A 27,669-nucleotide genomic window follows, 5' to 3' on the forward strand; every position below is an offset into this window, starting at 1 on the left:
TGTCCATTTCCTATGGTCGTGATTACATGACTCATCGATTTGCTTGGATGTAGCAATTTCCTTTTTTTTTCTATTTGCAACGAGATTTGGCAAATTATTCTCCCACATCTGTTATATTTTAAAAAATTTAATAAAAATATTATAAAATAAACTATATACAGGCATACAGCACATCAATTATTATCATTATATTCCTAACATATCTATATTTCCTTTTCCCCTTAAAATTCTGAAAACTTCCATAATTCCTTTTTATAAAGGGTATATACTTATGCTCTTAGCCTTACACTAACCTTTCTTCTGCTTTGCCGTCTACTTCGCTCTTCCACCAAAAAAAAAAAAATAATCAGATTTTTCAATCCCAGAAATTGCTTTTCTTTGATTAGTTTCACCCACAAAAAAAAAAAAAGATTTCAAATCTAATCAAAACTAAATCAAACCCAACCAATGGGGTTGCTTTGTTTTGGTTGATTTGATTTCTCATTAACCCAAAACTCAAAAGTCCTTTTTTTTGTTGTTGGGTAACTTAAGTTTCAAATAAATCTGTGATTTTTTTGGGTAAAAAGTGATAAAGATTTCATCTTGCATTGTTTTTGTTTGATTTTAACAATGGCAGAAAAACCCACAAAAAAATACATCACATCTGAAGAATTGAAGGTTCACAACAAACCAGAAGATCTATGGATTTCAATTCAAGGAAAAATATATGATGTTACAAATTGGTCAAAAGAACACCCAGGTGGAGACATTCCACTCCTAGCACTTGCAGGGAATGATGTTACAGATGCATTCATAGCATATCACCCAGGTACTACATGGCATCTTCTTGATAAATTCTTTAATGGGTATTATTTGAAGGATTATCAAGTTTCTGAGATGTCAAAAGATTACAGAAGACTTCATAATGATTTATCTAAAATGGGTTTATTTGAAAAGAAAGGTCATGGTGTTATTTACATCTTTATATCTATATTCATTATGTTTACATTGTGTGTTTTGGGTGTACTTTACTCTGATAGTATGTTAGTGCATCTGTGTTGTGGTGCATTGTTGGGTATGGCTTGGATTCAGAGTGCTTATTTAGGTCATGATTCTGGACATTATCAGATTATGGCAACACCTGGTTATAATAAGGTTGCTCAGATTCTTACTGGTAATTGTTTGACTGGAATTAGTATGGCTTGGTGGAAATGGACTCACAATGCCCACCACATTCTGTGTAATAGCCTAGATAATGACCCAGATCTGCAACACATACCTGTTTTCGCCGTTTCGACAAAGTTCTTCCACAATATGACATCAGTTTTCTATGGAAGGAAGATGGATTTTGATCCTGTTGCAAGGTTTCTTGTGAGCTACCAACATATGACATATTATCCTGTGATGGTTGTTGCTAGGATTAATCTGTATGTGCAAACATTTTTGCTGTTGCTCAACCCTAACAGGAAGATCATCAATAGGGGTCTTAACATAATGGGGATCATGGTGTTTTGGACTTGGTATCCACTCCTTGTTTCTTGCCTGCCTACTTGGGAAGAGAGGATATTGTTTGTGCTTTCAAGTTTCGTGGTTACTGCGTTCCAACACATCCAATTTACCTTGAACCATTTCTCTGCGGATGTTTATGTTGGTCAGCCTAAGGGGAACGATTGGGTCGAGAAACAAACCTTTGGATCGATTGACATTAATGTTGCATCTTATATGGATTGGTTGTTTGGCGGGCTGCAGTTCCAGCTCGAACATCATTTGTTCCCTCGTTTACCTCGTTGTAATCTCAGGAAGGTTTCCCCTGTGGTTAAGGATTTATGCAAGAAGCACAATATGCCTTACAGGAGTCTCACTTTCTGGGAGGCTAACATTTCGACTCTCAAGACCCTCAGGGATGCGGCTCTTCAAGCTCGTGATCTAACCAATCCCGTTCCTAAGAATTTGCTATGGGAAGCTGTCAACACCCATGGTTGATTCCATTAACCACCTGATGTCAAAACCCATGGTTGATGGCTTGATGCCATTCCCATACAAGTTTTGTTTTCTATTATGCTATGTCTTCATGGTTGTTTGATCTCTAAGACATTCGAGTAGAGGATTTGTTCATTTTATCTGCTGTTGCAGCTCCCATGATCCACTTCTTTTAGGAATCTCACTTCATATATATGTATCTATTATCTATTTTCCTTTATGAGAATGAAAACATTATTAGTTATTATAACTTATAATCGTAATGCTGTTTACGATCGATACTAGTATGTAGGATGTGTCTTCCCCTTTTTTGGGTGCGGCAGAGTCCATTTATTTTCCCTTTGCTTGTATGATTATGAAAAATGAGAAATTACTTTCTTACACTTGAGCATCGAAAATCGGAGGTAAGCTTCATTCAGTGAGAAACTGGATTGTATAGCTCTTATCCACAAATCAGACTCTCTGTCTGATTTATGCAATTATGCTGCATACATTCCTGATGTCTAGCTCAGGAGCTTTAGCGGCGCATCGGTTTGACACCCGAACGCGTTGTTCCCTTTCGGTCCCATCTGTCAGCTGGCTCTGGGCTAGCATCATGTTCATGTCGACGTGAAGTGTGTATTCCATATATGTTTAATCTTGTTCCTGTCCTGGATATACATCAAATAAACCAAAAAAAAGGCATGAATTGAGACATGTAATGAAGTAAGCAAGTAAAAAAGGGTGTTTTAGAAAATCAAGCAAAACTTGCTGGTATAAGTATTAGCCTAATTAGTAGCTGACGAAGACTTTTAGCAAGAAATGATAGATATATTTTGTTGTTATATTAAGCTTAATTAGTAGTTTGATAGTGACTTTTAATAAGGTGTAATAGACATATCTGTTATGATAAGCATAGTTAGTAGCTAGATGGAGACTTTTAGCTAGGGCTGGTAGACATAATTTGTGACAGTGGAACGACACACCGGAAAATTAGGAAGGTATTTGTGGGAACGAAAAAGGGTCGGAATGGACGCTTGTCGAGATGAAGGTATACAGTAACTTCAATTTTTAGGTCGGGTTATTGAGTTGGGTTAGTAATTGCCAGCTCTATGCGTACTTTCTTGGCTTCTCACGTCAAACCACTAGAACCACACAAAAGATACGGTAACATATCACTTGATATTGGAATAGGACTTTTAACAGCACACATTTACAGCCTATATTAGGAAATTATCAACAGCCACATGCTGCTGGAGTGCTGGATTAATAACCACACCTTTCAGCTATCATGGATGGATAGCCTCAACAAAACTGTGTGCCACTCTGAAGTGCTAATTTCTTCAAATTGTAGGTAATTTACCTACAATTTGCATATGAATTTTGGTTTTTCAATTAAGCAAGATTTAAAGACGAAACAGTAACTGTTGCTGCGGCTAATTTGATGCATGGAACTAGGTTATTAACGACGAAAATTCGAAGGGCTTAGCATGTAGAACATGATTTCAATGTCCATTTGCTAGATTGGATCCCTCGCCGACTCGCCGTGCTTTGGACCAAGGAGAAGGAGGGAAAATGTGTTTTACACAAGCTTCTTAGCCGTCTTTCATCTTAAGTCTTTATCAAATGGTATATACTACCTCTGTTATTATTTAGTTGCAACATTTTGACTTTCACGCTTGTCAATGTACAATTTCAAATCGTTTTATCTCTAATTGTATGTAAGTAAAAATTATAAAAATTTGATATTATGAAAGCTTACATCGAAACGAATCAAACAAGACCCCACATGACTATATTTTGTTTAACATATACATCAATAAATGTGGTCAAATAAGAGAACATGAATAGTGCAATTTGTCAAACGTTGCAACTAAAAGAGAACGGAGGTAGTACTATATAGCATGATATTGTACTAACTACTACTCTAATCTTGTTGGGAAGGATTGTCAAATTTCATACTTCTCCCGTTTCGTTTTAAACGCAACAAATGAATATTTTATATCTTACAAATAATAGCCCTTTATTGCATTTAAAACGAAACGGATGAAGTACTTGAATTGGTGACACGCTTTCATTCTTGAAATGATGACACAGATTACCGTTAAGTACTATTGAGATTTCAAATAATATGTTAATAAAGCAAAAGAAAGAAAATCAGTAAAACTGTGTTCAGAGGCACACAGGAAATCTTCCAAGTTCCAAGATATTTTTGTTGCAATGCATTTCAGTTATTATTCTTGGGTTTTCTACACAGGTTTTTTAATATTTATAAGGAAAAAGCTAAATGCGGCCCTAAGAGTTGTATATAAGAAGCTAAAAATGGAAAAAACAAGCATTAACTAATTATAAAATACTTCGTTGATTAAAAAAATTAAGTTAAAGAAAGCATCAAAGACATAGAAGTACATGTGCACAGCGCTAAAAAATTTCAAATAAGTCATGAAATCCCACTCCTTTTATTAAAGTCTCATTATAGCTTCCCAATTCACACCTCACATCACATATTCACATGCCTTTATTTGTGTGGAAAAATTCTTTATCTTCAGAAGCATGAATAAGTATCTAGATATTTTAGTGGCTATAGAAAAAAAAAGTTAGAATTATATGAATAATTCAAATTTCTAAAATTGAACTTTGACCATTAATTTGAAGGTATTCTTGTTTTTTTTGGCATTTGAAATCTTGGAATGATATTGCTTTCGAGCTGGAAGCTTAATACTATGACACAAAACCAGGTGTATAGTAGTGAAGCCAAAGGTTCACTATAACAAAGGAAAAGAGTATATTTTTAAATGATGATGTTGCACTATATCAATAATACTCTCAGGATAAGGATAAGAGTTGAAGTGTTACGCCTATTGGGGTATGGACTAGGTTTTTTTAATAAAAAAAATTCAGTTAAGCACTTAAGTCCAATCGTGATACATAATATAAGACATATTACTATCTAGTTATATTGGATTTTCGGATTCAATTACCTTCAATTCAATCCGATCCGAAAATCCATTTTCTTCAAAAAATTTCAATCCAAATCCGATTCAAATTACTAATCGGATTGGATTAGATGAATAACTTTCACACCCCACCTGTTATGCTGGGTTTTCTGGTCATCACAATTCAGTTCATGAATTGTTTTGATATACTTGGCCCAAGCATTGGTCCATTTGTTCATCAGATTGATAACGTATGATTCTGTTTGACAACCGTGTGATTGTAATATTGTATCATTACATGATTTACATCACATTTCACAGTTGTATTCCATGCCTTCTCACGTAGGGGCAAAAGATTTGGAAAGCAAAACTTTGATTAGTCTATAAATAATACTATATTTGAAAAGATTTGTGATAGAGTATATATTTAAATTATTTACCTCATACTTTTATGATATATTTTGTGTAGATATTATCTCTTAATATGTCTAGTTTTCTATATAATTAAGACTGATTATTTGTGACCGTATAAATATCCCTTAATGGCAATTCTCCAGATGAGCGAGTTTCACATAATCGAACACCAATCTGACTTATGTGGACCTGGTTCACGTTAATATTAGTGTGCACCAAGCAAAATAACGTATCATTACTTAATAATCCACTACGTAATGCGGAAACCCATTATATCATTTAGACACACACTATATCATGTAGAAATTCACTATATTATTTAGACACACTCACTATATCATATAGAAACTCATTATTGAGACACTATATCATACAGAAACTCACTATATCATTCATACACTCAATATATTAGGTAGAAACTAAATCATTCCATATGTTAGAACACGTACATGATATATACTACACAACTTAGATCTTCCTTTATGTCAAAATATTTTAAATAATTTCCCCATTATATTGCATATAATTTCACATTATGTTTTTAGTTAATATAATATACTATATTGTATATAAATTCACTATATTTTTGTAGAGCTCACTATATTAAATTAATATCTTACCAACCCGGTGCACACTAGAAGTTAGTGTGCACCGAATCCAGTCCAGTTTTTTTAATCCAACACAGCACCACAGCTTAAATAAACAATTACTAGCACCCCGCCTCCCCTCCCCCCCCCCCCAAAAAAAAAAAACAAAAAACAATTTGATTTACCAAGTAATAGCCAATGAGCTACTAGTATTTCGTAACCATAAGACTGAGCTAGCTTCATTGTTACCATAAAAGAAACATAGGTGTTTTTGTATATTATTTACATCAAGCAAATGCATTTACTTGTCAAATTTAAGGTTAAAGTTTTGTAATGATATAATTACAATTTTTTTCGGAGGAATATAATTACACTTTTAGAGTTCAATGTAATCTTACTTTTTCATTCTAAAAAATCATTACTTTCACTTACCAAGTTATATACTTACCTTAGTTTCTCTAATATATTTATACAACAACATTGTGTTCTTTATTAGAAACGCCATTTGTCAAAAAAGTTCATATCACAATTTTTTTATAGACCTAGTTTAAAGTAACGTATAGGTCAGTTGTGAATAAGGAGAGAAAAAACGTTTCCAAAAGAAACAGAATAGAAAATCCGAAAATAAAGACATACAAGAAGGAAATTTTTACATAGCCAATAAATGCAAATTACTCCTCTATTATTCCCATCACTTGCTGATGATCAAAATGCTCTAACATATTTGGAAGAGAGTTTAAGCCATAGAGAGCTAAGAGTTGCACCTCTTTTTCCAACACAACTTGGTAAACCAAACTTACCTCTCACTTCATTGTTCTTGCTAATGCATTTTTTTTTTTCCTGAAATCCATGCATGCATGCCACAAAAAAAAAATTCTTGCATATCCTCGTTGAAACTCACATCTTGTTTTTCTATCTTACGGGAACAAAAGGTAAGTTTTTGTGACGTTAACTAATGCCATTGATCTTAATTGGCGCATTATTGAGATTATTGAAGTACTTATTAGACATATCTAGTAATTTTTTTTAAATATATATAAGAAGGCGTCTATAGTAATTTAACGAGGCGTGTATAAATTATTACAAAAATTAACATTTTTCTTATGGCCCCTGAATTATAAACCAAGTAATGTAAAATAAACGCGCAACTTTTTATAATAATGTTCGAGGAAATATAAAACATTAGTCCATTTGATTTCGTTGCAATTTCCTTTTTTTAAGGTGTCAATGAGTATCCAATTCTTTTGTACTAATCAATCTAGAGTTCTTATTATATTTCAAAATAAAATTGAATTATATTTCTTATTTTGTAAATTTGGCTAATAGTTTAATGACATAGCTATCATAAATGATTATGAATATAATCGTATCCTTAATTACGACAGATTGCGCCAATCTGACTACTAATTACCGAGCTAATTCAGGTGCAACACCTCATTATTTGTCCACGCCAATCTCACGCACTTACTTTATCTCTCACTTGTTTCATTAAACACTCTTTTCTCTTTCTTTGACCTTATCTACAGAGACGTTACTTAATGAAAAGCACTGCCAGCGTAAATTGTATCGACTTTTAGAAACTACTTCAATGTTATCTATCACTTATAACTTATAAGTTATAACAATCAAGGATGTCTTAGCCTAATAGTTAAGATTGATAAAATTAAGGTGTTGTGATCGACAAGTCACATGTTCGAATTTTTCCTCCCCTTCTTTGTACTCTGTATTGCTTTTGTGGCTCATATATATCAAAGAAATAACTCATAACAGCTTTTTAGTGGAAAAATATTTGGAACTTTGCATACAGACCAAGAAAAAGTAAATCAGTAATGAACCATCCTTCTTTTCCAGTAAATAACATATTTGAATATGTCTTCAACCGATTAAAAAATTAATTAATTGCTAAAGATTTCTTTAATTATCTGCATGTAAATAAATGTGGACAACAAACACAAGATACATCATATGCATGTAATACTCAGCTACCATATTTATTATTATCATAACAATTGTTTATTATTGAACAAATCAGAAATTTTTGTGCATGTTGTATGGAATTGGGCAAGTGTGTTTAGGCTATCCTATAGGAAGATAATTCCCTCTTCTCTGAATGTTAATTTTCAGGTCCAATGCCGTTGGTGGGTGATGCTAATGGACTCAACAGGACAACCAACAACATTCAAGGCTCAATGCCAAACCCTTCTCAAATCCAGGATAACATTGGCAACAAGGCCCCTACTTTACGCACCAATCATTCAACCCCAATCCTTCGCTCCAAGTCCTCGTTAGCCCCATTTCGCGAACATGAGCTCTACATGCCCATAGCAAATGTGGTCCGGATCATGAGGCGGGCCCTACCCCCACACGCAAAGGTGGCGGACGAGGCCAAGGAGATGCTACAGGAATGTGTCTCTGAGTTCATTAGCTTCATCACCAGTGAAGCTAATGAGACTTGTCAACTCGAGCATCGCAAGACCATAACAGCTGAAGATCTTATAGGGGCAATGTCCAGGCTCGGGTTTGATCACTATGTTCAGCCACTTTCGATATATCTCCAAAAATACCGTGAGAGCGAGATGCTTCCCCTGATCCCTAGGCGTGGTGTCGGGAACATAGGCACTGAGGCTACTTTAGTTACTCCTACAACTAATGTTTTGCCTCCTTTTGCTGTGGTTCATCCTCAATTTGCTATGTTTAGTACTTCTGCCAATAATGGTGGGAACTACCATGATGGATCAGGCACAAGTTCTGGCCCAATTAGTATGAGTCACCTGTACACTGCTACTGCCAGTGAAGGTAGTGGTCCAAGTTTGGCTCTCGGAATCGGTGGTGATCCAAGTAGCAGTGACAGTTTAGGTCCATCTGGATCTCCTCAGGCTGGGCTGGACTTCTATAATCCATATGGTCATTACAAGTAAAAACTGTTGGATGGTGGAGAAGCTGCACTCCTCATGTCAATCTCGACCCTTTCGTATCGCTCTCCAATGCTTGAAATAAAGTGACATATTTCGTTTAATTACAGTGTATAATTTTCAATCTTCTGTTCTCTTTCGTAATATGTGTAGCATGGGAAAACAAAAAGTTTCAGAATTAGTCCCAAGCACAACCTCAGAGGCAAAACTTTCTGCAACAAATTAATGAGTTATTGAAAACCATCATGTCACGTGTGGAATGGTGAAGAAACAACCTGTAATCTAAAGCCTACTTGACTCTGATAAATCCATATTCAAGCAAGAACATGTCCAATTGGGGGTAAAGCTCCTAACAAGTGCTTTGCGCTCCAAATACTTGAATCCAAGACCTCTATCGAGCTGGAATAACCCTCTTACCAGCTAATCCCAAGCACTTGTTGGTTGATCATGTCGGATGTAAGCAGAAATGAAGGTGTATATTTTGTGGTTTTGGGTTGCAGTCAGATATTTGATTGGTGCAGATATAGGTCATGTTTTCGTATATAATCTATCACTTCATCAGCTGTTAGGTACTTCACGGACAACCCTCTCGAGATGCAGTCCCTGTAAGATATAATTACAAATGTAAGATTCTTAAAATGCCAAATATGATTGTCTTCCAAGGGTCACTGAGACAGATCATTTCACCTTATTCGTGTTGAACTAATTTGGTTTGATATAAGTTCATCCACAACCTTAATACCACTCTGTTACAATCAGTTTGAAATAATAAGAAACAAAATTAATATTAGACGTCCGTCCATAGAAGTGCACTGAACTAGAGAGTTTTTCATACCTTGTTGTCATTCAATATCTCATTGCTCGATATAATCTTGTCAACATCTTGCCCTTCTCTACGAATACAAGCCACGCCAAAGTCTCTAATTATGGCCCGGACCTGTATTTAAAATCTTGTTAGTAGAGGCTAGTCATTTATGCATTGCCATCAACTGTAGTCATAGTGGCTGAAAGGTTTTCATACAGATACACATACACAAAGGTACTTGAATTAAGTACACATAATGACAAATAATCTTAAGCAAGTAGCATTGCATTCTGTTTCAAGTAATGGAAATTGGCATCCAAAGATACCTGCTCCGGTATCCAAACACCAGGAATGCCAAATGATTCCAATAAATCCGAACCACAGACAAGCATAACCCGAAGAGATCCTGGATAGAAAAAGATACGATATTAACAGGTGCTATAGAGGAGAACGGTGCTCAAAGATTCAAACTGGTAATGACCTTTCAATCAAGAAATCAAAAAATCACGTCGATTGCCAAATGCTCAAGGCAAGAAAGCAAAAGGTGAAATCTTACCAGGTGAAACAAGACTATTCTCGCACAAAAAGCTCTTCACTCTAGATAAAACCGTCAATGTCCGTTGATAGGTAGCTTGTTTTGCCTGTAACAGTTTAGAATTTCAAAATCATTTGATTGCCTAAGGCAGTTGAGCAGTCTTCCCTCTCCTTCAATTAAGAAGTAATATCTAGAGCCATATACAAAACTATATGGGTTATTGAAAATAAATTTCCAAGTTGATGCCAGTCGCCAAAGTAAAACAATAGCCTCGGTCTCACAGTTATTAGTCTATGATACTTCAAGAAACTACAGAGGAAAAAGATCCCCAGAAGTTAGACTCTCTAGTGGCGAACAAGTACAACTTATTCGTAATTTTTTTTTTCTTTTTCTTTGATTTTTAGGAGGCAGTGTCATTGGGAACCACAAATGTAGGCAGGACCCAGTCTCATGTACATACCCCCTAAAAAACTAACCATTTAAAATAGTTGGCATCTAATCGAACACTACATAAGATTTCAATAGTGTAAGAAAGTTATTCGGGATGGAAGCATTAAACAGAACAAGCACAATAGAAGGGGAAAGCCCAAGAGGGATCAGATGAACAAAAGGTAGCCTTGATTTGGTTTACTTAACAATTAACATAGGCAATACTTCAATAAAAGTATCTTAACAACTCTACTTCATACGAATTGACTTATACATTGGGTTTGATTCAAAACTTTCTTCTCTCAACTGGTTTAGTTTCTTGTAAAAATTACTTTCAGCCAATCACGTAAGCATAACATATTATTTTTCAAGCAGATTACTCAACCATTCTCCTCTTTTTTTCATTGACACGTCTACTTCAAAAGGATTTAATGTTTTACTCAGATGTAAGACCAAGATCTCTCCAGAAAACGGTTAGACATTTTCGTTATCTTTTGTTCTTTATTAGATATAGGATCAAGGTTCGTCTAGACATAAAAAGGCGAAAATCCAGTCAATATTAGGATCTTCTAGTTCTTCCTCTGTCTCCTTGTCTGTCCTTGGAAAATAAATATTTTGCTTCAGTAGTTCAGTCATTCATCAATACAAGCAAAAGATCAAGTGACTCTTCAAAGGCATAAGCACACCATTCCCTTTCTTTATAATTTATACACATTTTCTGCCACCACAAGTACAGGACCAAGGGGTGGGGTATTTTTTCTAAGAGAGTAAAAAAAGAGGAAGAGCAAGGGAGAGAAATATGTATTAACATAGTGACTTTAATTTTTGAGGAGTATTTACGTAGCAATTTAGTGGTCACATAAGAACAGAAGTTGTTGACCAACACCTGCCCCTGCAAAGTCTCCTACTTCACATATGGTGCTGTAAGTTGATTACAAAAGGAAACTGAAATTCATCAAAGTTCATAACCAAATGCTAGACGTTCTATGGAGGTTTATACCCGTAGGATAAGTGGCAAACTGAACAAAGGAAGTTGCTCAAGATCTCACATTGCTATCAGAGGGTACGTGCAAAATATGCTGAGGGGTAGGATTATTAGGCACCACAAAAAGAGCTGAAAGGGTGATTACCTCCCACGTATCCACCATTATGTAGTTTGAACTTTTGCAGGCTAGTTGACACATTTCTATACGATGTTCAGCAGATAACAGGCCCTACAGAAAAACAAACGCTACATTAGAACTTCTTTTAAAGTCTTTGGTCCAGTGATCAGCAATAGTAAACAGGAACCTTCAATGTTCTTAATTATTGCCCACAAAAGTTTGCTTGTAAATTGCCATTCCTAGTTTATTGTGCAGTTCAAAGAAATGAGCTTCGTTTACCTTTACGGTTAATTTAATATTTTTACCAATATACCTTAATTGAATCCAATAAAAGATAGCCTTTGGAAGACACTTTTTTAGGTAAATCAGTAAGAAATCTTTAACGCTTTACAAAATTAAATTTCCAGAGTCACATACGTACCATAGCACTCTTCTGAAATTAAAGATAGTAACAGAAATAGATGATGCTCATGAATTAAAGATAGTCAAATATGTTTATAGTTTTTAACCTAAAAAATATAGAAAAGTTCAATAAGTATATCTGCACATTCACAGTTTGTCCTATCAAAGCAGTTGTGCACATACAACATTAAATGGCATTTTGCTGAATAAACAGACTACTATTTTTTGTCCAAAGCATGAAAGGCAGTATCACTCATAGGCCCTTCCTAACACTTCAAAACGCCACCAAGCGATGCATCAGACGTACAAATATACAATAGAAAACCTATTTAGATTCTCTACCAAAGACATACTCAACCACATGTGAGAAAATGATACATACCCTCTTCTTATATGCATCATTCACAGGTGATATATAGGCTCCAATAACATGATAACCCTCAGAACTCAGTGCATCTCTAGCCAACTCTAAAGAAAATATAGAGGTTATCAGTATACAAAGGATAGGAGATTCAAACCTTAAGAAAATATAGAATCTTTCACATAATTAATCTAATCTGAACAATGTAGAGTCTTCACATAACTAATCTAATCTTCACCTACTTTAAAATCCTTAGGCACTCGTAAGAAGAAAATGGTGCAATATCATAATAGATTGATCAGCAAGGGCAACATGGAAAGATCATAGAAGACATTACCGAACATCCGCAAGTGCATAAAAGTGGGAGGATTAAAACTTCCAGTTGCAACTAAAACCACATATGTCTTCTCCCTAGTGGGAAAAAAATGAGAAAGGAGCTCAGTACAGGTCCAATATGCGAAGCCTTACATTTGGTCAAATATCAAGTTATCAACTATTGATAACACCAAGTACCTTTGGCTTATATTGCCATGTGTTTTTAATTGCATAGAAACAATCCAAGTGATAAGCACAATAGTAATGTAAAACAACTTTTTGCCAATATCAGTGAAACGGGTGATGTTGGTGTAACTGTCTCAACCAATCAAAAAATCATCTTATTCTGTTATTATACTCAAAACTTCCCCCTACTATTGAGGTAGTTATGAAAGACTTGCATTGCTATGTGTAACTGATGGCAGAAAAATTATTACCACATACCAAATGAAGGAAATACAAAAGAAATTGAACATAGTAAATTACTCCCTCCGTCCCATAATATAGTGCTTGTTTCTTTTTTACACGGTCTCCAAGACGTAACTTTAACCTTTAATATCTTCGATTCCGTATTAATAAAAAATATAAAAAATTGATTTATGAAACTACACATTGAGGCGCATCTAACAAGATCGAATTTTTGGTCAAAGATTTTAAAGTTTAACCCACAAAAAATGAAGTAGACACTATATTATGGGACGGAGGGAGTACTAAATTTAGTAAAGTTAGCATTTGCTTACTTGGTTGCACCGGCTGATGAAACGTCCAAAATACTTGAGGTCACATTCAATTTATTCAATGGCAGAGGCAGGCCCGTCCCTGAGCCAGGGCAAGTGGGGCGGCCGCCCTGGGCCCGGGGATGACAGGTCATTCCTTAATGATTTCCAGCCACAACACTTGAAAAATTAATCTCATGAAATTAAACAACAACAAGTGAACACAAATATGCGCATCTACAAATTGTAACATAAATTTTCTTATCATTTACTTCCATGAAACAAAGATGAGATAAGAAGTTAAACCAGAAACTCGAGTCATAAGTTTATAACATGTAAATTATCACTAAAAACATGAGATAGCATGTATGAGAAAGAAAAAATAAGTTGAATTCATGAAACAAATAGCATAAAACCAATCGCATGAATAATCACATGAAGTAGATCTCAAAAATCGCAATTCCACACCAAAATCCGCAACAAAACAAGTAGATTCATCTAAGGAACAAAACAAGAACCTGGAACAAGCTTCTGCAATTCGAGCTTTGCGTATGACATATGAGAGGTTCCAGATTCCAAAGGTTCTAAAGGAATTCAATTTGCTTATGAGTTGGGCACCGGCACCGTGAGCTTTTTTGGAGTGTTACTCGCATATAGGCTATATACCTATGTAGTTTAAGACTATATGCGAGTAAGGAAACCTCTTTTTCTCTCTTCTCTCTCCTCCCCACAAAAACCCTAATTTTCAATTTAAGGGCTACCATCATCCTTTTGGGCGGTGGTAAGCCCCCGGAAATATTTATAGTAAACCCGGATATACCATGCTCATGGTACACCTAAGGCTATTTTCGCCAAATGAGCAAAATGGGCAAATGAGCAAATGAACAAATGATCAAATGAGCAAAATGAGCAAATGAGCAAATGAGTAAAATGAGCAAGTAGTTTTACTCATTTAAGAAAATGAGCAAACACGTTTACCCAAATGAGCAATCTTTGTCATTTGATCATCATCATCTTCCTCACTTTCAGATCTGGAAATTTCTTTTTTTTTTTTATTTTGCGAATTTTAAATCTCCATTGTTGAAAGATTTGGAAGGAGGAGAGAGAAGAATTGAAACAACAACAACCGAACAACAACAACAACAACAACATAACAATTGAACAAATAAGCAACGATTAAAACAACAACATAGAACAAATGTGCAACGATGGCGTCCGAAAATCCTAAACCCCCAATCATCATGATAAATTTCTTAAAATTAAGAAAAATGGCGAAAAAAAATTGGGGAAAAATCATGAGAGAGAAAATGAAGAAGCATGAGAATAAGGGGAGGTACTGGAATGAAAATAAAAAGTCGAAAATCTCGCGTCGCCATTAATGAACAGTACTGGAACTAGAAAGCAGATGAAATGGAGGAGAGAGAAAGAGATTGATCCGTTGATGATGATGATTAATACGAATTGCGGTTAATCAGTTCATGTTTCAAGGTTTCATGGAGATTCAGATGAAGAAATGGAGGAAGAAGATGATGATAGTGGTGAAAGTTGCTGGAAAGAACAAATTAGGAAATTAAAGTTTTAGTTAATTACAAAAATGCCCCTGGGTGTACCATGCTCATGGTACACCCGGGTGTACCATGAGTGGACTCGTAAGCCCCCTTTTCTCCATTTGTTACTAGTTTTTTATGTTTATGTTTCTAATAATTTTTAGTCTCTCTCTAATTGAGAGTTTTTCTACCCATATATTGGGTTATATCTACCCATATATTGGGTTTTATCTCTCTCCATGTGAGAGTTTTGAGACTTTGTTTTTGGGTTTTTATGTAATTCTAGATGTTAATTTGTTGATCGAAATTTGTGCGGAGTTGCAACAGATGTCAAGACTTCATTTACAATCAATTGAATTAAATCCAGTTCTACTTCAAAACTACAAAAGATCGACAGACCCCCTCGCAAAAGGTTGCATCAGACAACGATGTAAAAGACGAGGGTGTTCAGAAATGTTAGATCTATTCAACGATCGTGGTTTTATCATATTAGAATTGTATTTATTCAATTTCATATGTATTTGTCTAGTTTCTATTTCTATTGTAGATGTCGTATGACTTTGAATCAATGAATTAATGTTATTTTCAAAAAAAAAATATGCGAGTAAGGAACACGAAAGGTAAAGTACTAATACCGTATAAGAATACAATGTATTTAGGGCGTTAGTAAAAAAATTTAGGGCGTCAAATAGCAAAACTCATTTTTTTTTTATGCATAACACCCGAAAGTGTAACATAAATTGACGAGTTTATCTCTATTATATAAGCAAAGTGATGAGCTACGGTGTCGTCTCGTAAAATTACTGTTCTACCCTTTACTTATTAAAAAAATGCTAACTATAAAATATTCAATTCTTTCTTGATCTATATTTATGTGTAATAACTAATAAGGAAACTTAAGATTGTTTAATTTATAATAAGATATAATGTACACATAAAATATTTTCCAAATAATATGCTTAAAAGAGATATTTTTGATTGAAAATGAAACTAATCTAACTAAAGCAATTTCAAACAATTAAAAAGTAAGAACTTATACATTGACATAAATATGCATATGAGAATAGTATTAGCTTATTGTACATCGATAATCTGTTAGAATTCTAAATATTATCATATAAATAGGATTATTATTCCTAGCCTGTTCTCTCCATCTTATTTTCAATTCAGTTACAATCAGTTGGATTCATGCTCCGTTTGGTAGTGTGTAAAATATTTTCCATGAAAATTGGTTTTCCTTTTTCTCTCATTTTCCGTTGTTTGCTATGCTAAGGAGTGTAATTCCTGTAGGTGGTTATCTAATCCTTGAGGTGTTTTGAAGAATTGTGAAGGAAAACCCATTGTGACGGGATCCATGAGTTGGTTTGTTACTGAGTTTGGTGAATCTGACGGGACGTTTGGTATGAGGGATTGAGAGTTTGGGGATTAGAGGATGGGATTGGGAATGGGAGTTAGAAGGTGGGAATTCATTAAATATATCCCAATCCCTTGTTTGGTATGTTAGTGGGATTATGTTGGGGATATTATTATCCCATGTTTGGTATGAGGTACTTAATTAGGGAATATATTGCTAAATTACAAATTTACCCATTTTAATGAAGGATAGTAAAAGAAGAGCAAACAATATTGGTGAAGTATATTTTAATGAATGGTAAATTAGTCTTTTAACATAACTAGAAATAATCCCCCTCCTTAATACCTGCCCCCTCCCATGTCTTATTTTGGTGGGATAAGAGGGGTTTAATCCCATTCCCCTTCACATGAAAATTTAGATATCCCTCAAACAAACATGGGATATATACCCATGGGGATATAATATCTCATTCCCACCCTCTAATCCCCCTAAACAAACACCCCCTGAGGGTATTATAGAAGGACATCCCAATGATTCCCATTTGCTCCAGGTGAAGGTCAAATAGTTAGAGTCAAAAAGAGAGGCAATATAAATCAGATTGATGCATAAAAGGATAATTTTGGTTCTAGAAATAATTTTATGACTTTTATCTTACTTTTTACCTTACTTATCTAATCTTAGGCGGATATATGGAGCTGGTTAGATGCAATCCTTAGGTGCGTATGCCTTTTAACATTGATGATAGTTATTAATTTGCAAACTTCTAAATTTTTGTCAATTTATTTTATCTGATTCTATTTTCCTCTACTGTTCTTATTAGTTTTTGTTTAGACTAGTGATAATACCTCCATACTCAAATGTGTTGTTTAAGTCTTTCTTATGTTGCAGATGTTATCAGTTACTAATAAAAAACAATAATATGATGGTTTGGAGATCGTAAAAAGGCGGACTGAACAACGTTTGTATAGTTGCAAGGAGTATCAACTTAAAAAAGATGTACGTAGTACTATAAACTATGCATCATCCTACCCTTTTAAGAGTGGGAAAGGTGGTTTATGAACAATAATTTACATGTGCATTGGGGCGTTGTTGTTGTTGTTAAAAGAAAATATTTCTAACTTGCTTTTGCTATTAATCTTCACCTTTCAGCTACTTCGCTTTTATGGCTATTATGCAACAAATTATCCATGGCAAGAGCTTTGCCAATAAGAGCTTTGGGAGTAGGTTCTTGTTTTCATCATCTAAGTCGTTTTTTCTCATGGTTTGCAAAAACTAAGGTTTTATAAACAAAATCTCTTTAGTTTAAAAATGAGCTGGTAGGAAAAGGCAATGGGAGTTTCCTGAAGACCATAAATAATGAGGCTGTAATGAGTCAATTTAAACTCTAAAGTAATCAATATTTAATTTTTTGGAAAAAAGTACCTATTAAAATCAAAATTTTGTGAAAAACTACCTAATAAAAATAAAGTTTTGTATCTTGTATCTTGTATGTCCATTCTATATAACACAATGGCAAAATATTCCTTTATTAATTTTGTATCAGAACCCAAAATATATGTATTTTATGCGTTGTGGTGCTTTGTTTAATATGGTTGTTCAATTACAAGTTTTTTAGATATTGAAAATGTGTAGTTTGTATTTTTTTTAATTGTTTTTTTAACATAAATATTATACTGCAGATTTTTCATTTGAATGGCTAATATAGTTTTATACTACCTCCGTTAGTTTTTATCTGCAACAATAACTATAAAGGGATGTTAAAATTATGTGAAACAAGTTACAAACTATCCTTATTTAGTAAAAAAAAATTCAATAAAAAGACCAAAGTACCCTTATCATAAAACTTAAACCAACAATCAGTATACTCATCCAACATCAATCAAATTTATAATCTAACTAATCTCCTTGCTAATTTCACCAAGAAAATCAGATTTTTCCATTCATTCTATCTCCTCCTTCAACCTCAACCACTTTCATCAACACCAATTTCATTTTCTCTCTCCTCCTTTAACTTCAACCTTTTTATCAACACCAATTTCATTTTCTCTCTCCTCCTTCAACCTCAACTTTTTGCATCAACATAAATTTCATCCTCCTAAATCAATTACTCATATTTGAGAAAGAATTTCTATAAAAACAATAAAGAGAAGAAGATTTAAGATACGAAGAAGGAAACAACAAAGAATATAACTTCGGTGGTTTTGGTCGGAGTTAAGGTGGGTTTTGGTTGGTAACAGTGTAACCCTAAGGTTATTCTTGTAATTGTGTATTATTACTCGTTTATACTACCTCCGTTCTTTTTAGTTGCAACGTTTGACAAATTGCACTATTCATGTTCTCTTATTTGACCACATTTATTGATTTATATGTTAAATAAAATATAGTCATTTGGGGTCTTGTTTGATTCGTTTCGATGTAAGCTTTCATAATATCAAATTTTTATAATTTTTACTTACATACAATTAGAGATAAAACGATTTGAAATTGCACATTGGCAAGCGTGAAAGTCAAAACGTTGCAACTAAATAAAAACAGAGGTAGTATATATTAGAGGTGATCATTTTGGCCTGGCCCGTTTTTGGGCCGATTTTTGGGCATAATTTTTCGGCCCGGTCGTTTTTTGTTTTTGTTTTTGGGCGTGCTTTAGGCAAGCTAAAAATGACTTTTCAGTCTATTTTTTGGCCCGACCCGTTTTGGCCCGCAAAAGCCCGCTAAGCCGGCCCGAAATAGCGGGCTTTGGACACAAAAATTCGGCCCGAATTTAGGCCCGGCCCAGACCAGGCCCGGCCAATGGGCAAATTTTTTTGGCCGAGGCCCGGCCCGGCCCGGCCCATGATCACCTCTAATATATATATGAGTGTCAGGGTTCCCTAATTGGGTAGAACCTCATATTATTATTTTTCACATGGTATCACGAGCCAACAAATTTTTCTAAAAACCCTAACCCTAATTTTTTTTACGTTCTCCTTTACGTGCTTGATTCAATGTCTTCTTCTCCATCGGTGTCAACCATTGATGTACCTAGCAGCTTTCACAGCCTTCTATGGTTCCTATTTGTACAGTTGTGCCTTCTCAAGTCACAGCATCAATCGTTGCTTCTCTTCCTACCGTATCTGGTTTTTCCATATCAACAAATGGTTTACACAATTTGGCTTCAAGCATGTCTTTTGTGCCTCCTTTTTTTGGACTCCTACTCATCCATTACCTCGTAGATTATTCACTGATTCAGTCTATGAGGCGGGACAGTCCAGCTCCGGTGTGAGTCCACTAGTAGAAAAAAGCATTTGGGCTGCGGTTCGAAATTGTATATGGGCTGCGGTTCAAACCAAACCGCACCCCAAAATATTCAAAAAAAAAATAAATAAATAATTGGGCGGCGGTTCAATTGGGCTGCGGTTCAAATTGCCGCCCATATCTAACGTAGGATATGGGCGGTGGTTTGAATCGCCGCCCAATCAAACCGCCGCCCAATTGGAAATGAAATGTCAGGGTTTTTTTTTCCTCCTCTTTCTCGATTTCAATTCAATATACTCCTCATCCATGATTTTGCTCTAAAAAAAACCCAAATTTTCTTCCCTCCCAAATTTCATACCTAAACCCTCCCACATTTTGACGGCCCAAATCACTCCCGCCGGCGGTCGTGGGGCTTGTGGTCGTTGTTGCTGCTGCTGTAATTGACGCCGGCGAAGGACGTTGCTACTGGTGGCGTTCAGAAGTAGGTCGTGGAAAGCAGGCAGCCCTTTATATTTGAAGAAGGTGAATTTTGGTGGTTCGAAATTGTGAGTGCGGGTTTACCTATTGAATTGTTGGAACGAAATTGCTATATGTATGCTTGAATTTGTTCGAAAATTAAGTACATTTATTTGCTTGAAATTGTTCGAAAATGCTGCGTATTTGGTTGAAATGGGTCAAAATTGTTGTGAATTTGTGTGAAATTGTTCGAATTTGAAGTACATTAATTAAATTGAAGTACACTAATTTGCTTGAAATTTTTGGTTGAAATTGTTCAAAAATGCAGTTTATGATGATTTGATATTGTTGGTAGTAGTTTATTTGGTTGTTATAAACACAAATTCGAAGTAATTTCTTGTAAAATATTGTTTTTATGTATTGTTTTGTGCATTTAATTTAATTATATAAATAATTCGAAGTAATTCTGGGGTTGTTGTTGATAATTTGAGAGCTTATCTTCAGATTGGGTTCTTTATTTAGAGTTTGGTTGGAATCTTATTTTGATTTGGAGAAGGTTTATGTTAGCAGATTGATTTGTGAAATTGCAATATCTAGACTATTAGTTTTCCTTAAGCCATTACTTGGTGAGTAGTTCTTATAGAGTTTCTAATCTATGAAGGCCAAAACAGCCACTAGATTGTGGATTTATTGAGATAGTTAGAGAGTGAGTATGCACTTGTGCTGGACAAGAAATATTCAACGTTGTCCAATCTGATATTCTTCCTCCATTGTCTTTGTTAAGTGATGAAAAAAGCAACTGCAACCTACTTGTCTCACTTATGAGTTGATAAAAATTTTAATCCATTAAGCGGCGTGAATAAGACATTTATGTAGCAAATATAGATTGCTAACTGACAGGCTAAAGTCATATCACCCAATCAAAAGTAATAACCTAAGTCTCTAATTAAAGTAGATAGGGAAGTAGGGTCGAATCCACAGAGAAACGGATCTTTTTACTCTAATCAATAAGTGTAATCTAAACTATTAACAAAATGATAAATTTAATTTTACCCTTATTTTTTTGTTCTGAATAAGTTTAGAGTAGTTCATAATATTTTATTAAAATAATACAAAGCAAATTAATTAAAAAGAATAGACCTTTAATCCATAATTTTTTTTAATAAAATTTTGATATTATCTAATATAAATTTCAATTATTTTTTATCACTTTATTTCGGTCCAGGTTAAATTTTTCCGCCTTTAGTCTTTCGATGGTTGTAACTTTATTTGAAATTTCTTTATTAATTATTTAATTGTGTATCTTTTCAATTTTTTTTTTGGGTTTTCTGATTGACATATTAACTGATCAAGTACTTACCTCCTTATCTTAACGTCTCTTTCACAAATTTCGGACCAAAAAATAAATTTTTGGTCTAGACCGAAAAATAAAACGTTCAAAAAACTTGAACTTAATCAGGGCACTAATATGTAGGCTCGCCCTTGGACCTCCAAAATCTCAGAAACGGGGCTGGGCAGAGGAATGTCCATGTTTCCTACACTCGTAAAGGAGCACACATCATGTTACATAAATCGCAAATATGAGGTGATGGAAACCAAAAGGAGGCTTAAACTGAAATGAAAAGAGGTAATTGTTATAGACCAAACTTTTCCGGGGTTATAATTATAGGGGTACGTGCAAAATATGCTGAGGGGTAGGATTATTAGGCACCACAAAAAGAGCTGAAAGGGTGATTACCTCCCACGTATCCACCATTATGTAGTTTGAACTTTTGCAGGCTAGTTGACACATTTCTATACGATGTTCAGCAGATAACAGGCCCTACAGAAAAACAAACGCTACATTAGAACTTCTTTTAAAGTCTTTGGTCCAGTGATCAGCAATAGTAAACAGGAACCTTCAATGTTCTTAATTATTGCCCACAAAAGTTTGCTTGTAAATTGCCATTCCTAGTTTATTGTGCAGTTCAAAGAAATGAGCTTCGTTTACCTTTATGGTTAATTTAATATTTTTACCAATATACCTTAATTGAATCCAATAAAAGATAGCCTTTGGAAGACACTTTTTTGAGGTAAATCCAGTAAGAAATCTTTAACGCTTTACAAAATTAAATTTCCAGAGTCACATACGTACCATAGCACTCTTCTGAAATTAAAGATAGTAACAGAAATAGATGATGCTCATGAATTAAAGATAGTCAAATATGTTTATAGTTTTTAACCTAAAAAATATAGAAAAGTTCAATAAGTATATCTGCACATTCACAGTTTGTCCTATCAAAGCAGTTGTGCACATACAACATTAAATGGCATTTTGCTGAATAAACAGACTACTATTTTTTGTCCAAAGCATGAAAGGCAGTATCACTCATAGGCCCTTCCTAACACTTCAAAACGCCACCAAGCGATGCATCAGACGTACAAATATACAATAGAAAACCTATTTAGATTCTCTACCAAAGACATACTCAACCACATGTGAGAAAATGATACATACCCTCTTCTTATATGCATCATTCACAGGTGATATATAGGCTCCAATAACATGATAACCCTCAGAACTCAGTGCATCTCTAGCCAACTCTAAAGAAAATATAGAGGTTATCAGTATACAAAGGATAGGAGATTCAAACCTTAAGAAAATATAGAATCTTTCACATAATTAATCTAATCTGAACAATGTAGAGTCTTCACATAACTAATCTAATCTTCACCTACTTTAAAATCCTTAGGCACTCGTAAGAAGAAAATGGTGCAATATCATAATAGATTGATCAACAAGGGCAACATGGAAAGATCATAGAAGACATTACCGAACATCCGCAAGTGCATAAAAGTGGGAGGATTAAAACTTCCAGTTGCAACTAAAACCACATATGTCTTCTCCCTAGTGGAAAAAAATGAGAAAGGAGCTCAGTACAGGTCCAATATGCGAAGCCTTACATTTGGTCAAATATCAAGTTATCAACTATTAATAACACCAAGTACCTTTGGCTTATATTGCCATGTGTTTTTAATTGCATAGAAACAATCCAAGTGATAAGCACAATAGTAATGTAAAACAACTTTTTGCCAATATCAGTGAAACGGGTGATGTTGGTGTAAACTTATGCACACCATCCAAGGCATGGTTGGTCTAGAATTCCAGACCAACTAATTCCAAGGGCCAATTGCTCCAATGGTAAAGCTAAGTAAAACTAACTTTACTTTTTGCTAGACCAACCAAAACCAACCCCATTGCTCATGCTCTTAGGCCCTTACAACTTACTGGGCTATTACATTCACAGAGAATTTGGACTCGTAAGTCGTAATTATGACCTCCATACTTCCAATTTTTCCCAATAACCAACGTAAACGTAAAGTACGCAACGAATAACTTTATTGGAAATAATGGCTTAAACAGTTTCTCTCTCCTCTTCGCCCATCAGACGACAGTCCCAACACCAGTTTCCGGTCGCTAATTACGTCGGCTCCTCGTCTCGCCTTCATCTCGCCGGTGCCAAGCGTGGCTGTGGTGGAGCTCTGCCTCTGTGTGACAAGTTGTCATATTGTTAGTTAATTTTCTTTCTTTCTTAAAAGTTCTTTCAATTCGTTTTCTATTTAGCTCTAAATTATAATGATCTGTGAATTTATGGGTTTATGAATTGTGTGAATTGGGAATTGACAGAATTGTGAATTTAAAAATCAAAAGGGCGAATTCGTAATCAAAAGAGTGAATTTTTTGAATTGGGAATTTACAAATTTGTTAGTAAATTATAACTTGTTTAGTTTCTTTGGATTTTTCTTTTTACGAAGTTATTCCATAATTATGTAATGGTACCCCTATAATTATAACCCCGGAAAAGTTTGGTCTATAACAATTACCTCTTTTCATTTCAGTTTAAGCCTCCTTTTGGTTTCCATCACCTCATATTTGCGATTTATGTAACATGATGTGTGCTCCTTTACGAGTGTAGGAAACATGGACATTCCTCTGCCCAGCCCCGTTTCTGAGATTTTGGAGGTCCAAGGGCGAGCCTACATATTAGTGCCCTGATTAAGTTCAAGTTTTTTGAACGTTTTATTTTTCGGTCTAGACCAAAAAATATTTTTTGGTCCGAAATTTGTGAAAGAGACGTTAAGATAAGGAGGTAAGTACTTGATCAGTTAATATGTCAATCAGAAAACCCAAAAAAAAAATTGAAAAGATCACAATTAAATAATTAATAAAGAAATTTCAAATAAAGTTACAACCATCGAAAGACAAAGGCGGAAAAATTTAACCTGGACCGAAATAAAGTGATAAAAAATAATTGAAATTTATATTAGATAATATCAAAATTTTATTAAAAAAAATTATGGATTAAAGGTCTATTCTTTTTAATTAATTTGCTTTGTATTATTTTAATAAAATATTATGAACTACTCTAAACTTATTCAGAACAAAAAACAATAAGGGTAAAATTAAATTTATCATTTTGTTAATAGTTTAGATTACACTTATTGATTAGAGTAAAAAGATCCGTTTCTCTGTGGATTCGACCCTACTTCCCTATCTACTTTAATTAGAGATTTAGGTTATTACTTTTGATTGGGTGATATGACTTTAGCCTGTCAGTTAGCAATCTATATTTGCTACATAAACGTCTTATTCACGCCGCTTAATGGATTAAAATTTTTATCAACTCATAAGTGAGACAAGTAGGTTGCAGTTGCTTTTTTCATCACTTAACAAAGACAATGGAGGAAGAATATCAGATTGGACAACGTTGAATATTTCTTGTCCAGCACAAGTGCATACTCACTCTCTAACTATCTCAATAAATCCACAATCTAGTGGCTGTTTTGGCCTCCATAGATTAGAAACTCTATAAGAACTACTCACCAAGTAATGGCTTAAGGAAAACTAATAGTCTAGATATTGCAATTTCACAAATCAATCTTCTGCTAACAAACCTTCTCCAAATCAAAATAAGATTCCAACCAAACTCTAAATAAAGAACCAATCTGAAGATAAGCCCTCAAATTATCAACAACAACCCCAGAATTACTTCGAATTATTTATATATTAAATTAAATGCACAAAACAATACATAAAAAACATAATTTTACAAGAAATTACTTCGAATTTGTGTTTATAACAACCAAATAAACTACTACCAACAATATCAAATCATCATAAACTGCATTTTTGAACAATTTCAACCAAAAATTTCAAGCAAATTAGTGTACTTCAATTTAATTAATGTACTTCAAATTCGAACAATTTCACACAAATTCACAACAATTTTGACCCATTTCAACCAAATACCAGCATTTTCGAACAATTTCAAGCAAATAAATGTACTTATTTTCGAACAAATTCAAGCATACATATAGCAATTTCGTTCCAACAATTCAATAGGTAAACCCGCACTCACAATTTCGAACCACCAAAATTCACCTTCTTCAGATATAAAGGGCTGCCTGCTTTCCACGACCTACTTCTGAACGCCACCAGTAGCAACGTCCTTCGCCGGCGTCAATTACAGCAGCAGCAACAACGACCACAAGCCCCACGACCGCCGGCGGGAGTGATTTGGGCCGTCAAATGTGGGAGGGTTTGGTATGAAATTTGGGAGGGAAGAAAATTTGGGTTTTTTTTAGAGCAAAATCTGGATGAGGAGTATATTGAATTGAAATCGAGAAAGAGGAGGAAAAAAAAACCTGACATTTCATTTCCAATTGGGCGGCGGTTTGATTGGGCGGCTTCAAACCACCGCCCATATCCTACGTTAGATATGGGCGGCAATTTGAACCGCAGCCCAATTGAACCGCCGCCCAATTATATTTATTTTTTTTTGAATATTTTGGGTGCGTTTGGTTTGAACCGCAGCCCATATACAATTTCGAACCGCAGCCCAAATGCTTTTTTCTACTAGTGGACTCACACCGGAGCTGGACTGTCCCGCCTCATAGACTGAATCAGTGAATAATCTACGAGGTAATGGATGAGTAGGAGTCCAAAAAAAGGAGGCACAAAAGACATGCTTGAAGCCAAATTGTGTAAACCATTTGTTGATATGGAAAAACCAGATACGGTAGGAAGAGAAGCAACGATTGATGCTGTGACTTGAGAAGGCACAACTGTACAAATAGGAACCATAGAAGGCTGTGAAACGCTGCTAGGTACATCAATGGTTGACACCGATGGAGAAGAAGACATTGAATCAAGCACGTAAAGGAGAACGTAAAAAAAATAGGGTTAGGGTTTTTAGAAAAATTTGTTGGCTCGTGATACCATGTGAAAAATAATAATATGAGGTTCTACCCAATTAGGGAACCCTGACACTCATATATATATTAGAGGTGATCATGGGCCGGGCCGGGCCGGGCCTCGGCCAAAAAAATTTGCCCATTGGCCGGGCCTGGTCTGGGCCGGGCCTAAATTCGGGCCGAATTTTTGTGTCCAAAGCCCGCTATTTCGGGCCGGCTTAGCGGGCTTTTGCGGGCCAAAACGGGTCGGGCCAAAAAATAGACTGAAAAGTCATTTTTAGCTTGCCTAAAGCACGCCCAAAAACAAAAACAAAAAACGACCGGGCCGAAAAATTATGCCCAAAAATCGGCCCAAAAACGGGCCAGGCCAAAATGATCACCTCTAATATATACTACCTCTGTTTTTTATTTAGTTGCAACGTTTTGACTTTCACGCTTGCCAATGTGCAATTTCAAATCGTTTTATCTCTAATTGTATGTAAGTAAAAATTATAAAAATTTGATATTATGAAAGCTTACATCGAAACGAATCAAACAAGACCCCAAATGACTATATTTTATTTAACATATAAATCAATAAATGTGGTCAAATAAGAGAACATGAATAGTGCAATTTGTCAAACGTTGCAACTAAAAAAGAACGGAGGTAGTATAAACGAGTAATAATACACAATTACAAGAATAACCTTAGGGTTACACTGTTACCAACCAAAACCCACCTTAACTCCGACCCAAAACCACCGAAGTTATATTCTTTGTTGTTTCCTTCTTCGTATCTTAAATCTTCTTCTCTTTATTGTTTTTATAGAAATTCTTTCTCAAATATGAGTAATTGATTTAGGAGGATGAAATTTATGTTGATGCAAAAAGTTGAGGTTGAAGGAGGAGAGAGAAAATGAAATTGGTGTTGATAAAAATGGTTGAAGTTAAAGGAGGAGAGAGAAAATGAAATTGGTGTTGATGAAAGTGGTTGAGGTTGAAGGAGGAGATAGAATGAATGGAAAAATCTGATTTTCTTGGTGAAATTAGCAAGGAGATTAGTTAGATTATAAATTTGATTGATGTTGGATGAGTATACTGATTGTTGGTTTAAGTTTTATGATAAGGGTACTTTGGTCTTTTTATTGAATTTTTTTTTACTAAATAAGGATAGTTTGTAACTTGTTTCACATAATTTTAACATCCCTTTATAGTTATTGTTGCAGATAAAAACTAACGGAGGTAGTATAAAACTATATTAGCCATTCAAATGAAAAATCTGCAGTATAATATTTATGTTAAAAAAACAATTAAAAAAAATACAAACTACACATTTTCAATATCTAAAAAACTTGTAATTGAACAACCATATTAAACAAAGCACCACAACGCATAAAATACATATATTTTGG

At 34.7% G+C, this 27,669-nt stretch overlaps 4 protein-coding genes across 7 annotated transcripts; 2 read left to right on the plus strand and 2 right to left on the minus strand.

Moving 5' to 3' along the window:
- The first annotated feature begins 179 nt into the window (after positions 1–179).
- On the plus strand, positions 180–2,209 carry LOC104886867 (delta(8)-fatty-acid desaturase). The gene has a single exon (XM_010671397.4). The coding sequence runs from the start codon at positions 610–612 to the stop codon at positions 1,960–1,962; it is 1,353 nt and encodes a 450-aa protein (XP_010669699.1). The 5' UTR covers positions 180–609; the 3' UTR covers positions 1,963–2,209.
- A 5,632-nt stretch (positions 2,210–7,841) lies between these two features.
- On the minus strand, positions 7,842–14,239 carry LOC104886858 (nicotinamide/nicotinic acid mononucleotide adenylyltransferase). Of its 4 annotated transcripts, none has more exons than XM_010671388.4 (10): positions 13,972–14,226; positions 13,478–13,610; positions 12,760–12,833; positions 12,444–12,529; positions 11,687–11,770; positions 10,149–10,233; positions 9,919–9,998; positions 9,623–9,724; positions 9,475–9,533; positions 7,842–9,390 (listed from the first exon to the last, which is right to left on the minus strand). In XM_010671388.4, exons 1-10 carry the CDS (start codon positions 14,009–14,011, stop codon positions 9,288–9,290), a joined length of 846 nt encoding a protein of 281 aa, XP_010669690.1. In that variant the 5' UTR covers positions 14,012–14,226; the 3' UTR covers positions 7,842–9,287. The 4 variants fall into 4 exon arrangements, with proteins under 4 accessions (XP_010669690.1, XP_010669696.1, XP_048493959.1 ...); XM_010671394.4 differs by having other exon boundaries at positions 13,478–13,614; positions 13,972–14,225; XM_048638002.2 differs by having other exon boundaries at positions 13,478–13,633; positions 13,972–14,225.
- Positions 8,005–8,814, plus strand: LOC104886848 (nuclear transcription factor Y subunit B-9). Its single transcript, XM_019247990.3, has one exon. It carries the CDS (start codon positions 8,005–8,007, stop codon positions 8,791–8,793), a length of 789 nt encoding a protein of 262 aa, XP_019103535.1. The 3' UTR covers positions 8,794–8,814.
- A 7,468-nt stretch (positions 14,240–21,707) lies between the features above and the next one.
- On the minus strand, positions 21,708–26,228 carry LOC125499385 (nicotinamide/nicotinic acid mononucleotide adenylyltransferase-like). The gene is made up of 4 exons (XM_057392378.1): positions 26,075–26,228; positions 22,858–22,956; positions 22,542–22,627; positions 21,708–21,866 (listed from the first exon to the last, which is right to left on the minus strand). The coding sequence occupies exons 1-4, from the start codon at positions 26,226–26,228 to the stop codon at positions 21,708–21,710; spliced, it is 498 nt and encodes a 165-aa protein (XP_057248361.1).
- Positions 26,229–27,669: the final 1,441 nt, after the last annotated feature.

This window comes from Beta vulgaris, chromosome 1 (genome assembly GCF_026745355.1).
Source record: "Beta vulgaris subsp. vulgaris cultivar EL10 chromosome 1, EL10.2, whole genome shotgun sequence".
Lineage (NCBI taxonomy): Eukaryota > Viridiplantae > Streptophyta > Magnoliopsida > Caryophyllales > Amaranthaceae > Beta > Beta vulgaris.

What these genes read in the sequence shown, in the direction of transcription:
- LOC104886867 (XM_010671397.4), top strand. Translation starts at nt 610, where the DNA reads ATGGCAGAAAAACCCACAAAAAAATACATCACATCTGAAGAATTGAAG.
- LOC104886848 (XM_019247990.3), top strand. Translation starts at nt 8,005, where the DNA reads ATGCCGTTGGTGGGTGATGCTAATGGACTCAACAGGACAACCAACAAC.
- LOC104886858 (XM_010671388.4), bottom strand. Translation starts at nt 14,011, where the DNA reads ATGTCATACGCAAAGCTCGAATTGCAGAAGCTTGTTCCAG. An exon ending in TCATCAGCCGGTGCAACCAA is followed by an intron (nt 12,834 to 13,477) that starts GTAAGCAAATGC and finishes TTTTCCCACTAG; the next exon opens with GGAGAAGACATATGTGGTTT. An exon ending in ATTAGTTCAACACGAATAAG is followed by an intron (nt 9,391 to 9,474) that starts GTGAAATGATCT and finishes TATATCTTACAG; the next exon opens with GGACTGCATCTCGAGAGGGT.
- LOC125499385 (XM_057392378.1), bottom strand. Translation starts at nt 26,228, where the DNA reads ATGTCTTCTTCTCCATCGGTGTCAACCATTGATGTACCTAGCAGCGTT. An exon ending in TTTTTCCATATCAACAAATG is followed by an intron (nt 22,957 to 26,074) that starts GTTTACACAATT and finishes ACCTGTACTGAG; the next exon opens with CTCCTTTCTCATTTTTTTCC. An exon ending in TATGCACTTGCGGATGTTCG is followed by an intron (nt 22,628 to 22,857) that starts GTAATGTCTTCT and finishes TATTTTCTTTAG; the next exon opens with AGTTGGCTAGAGATGCACTG.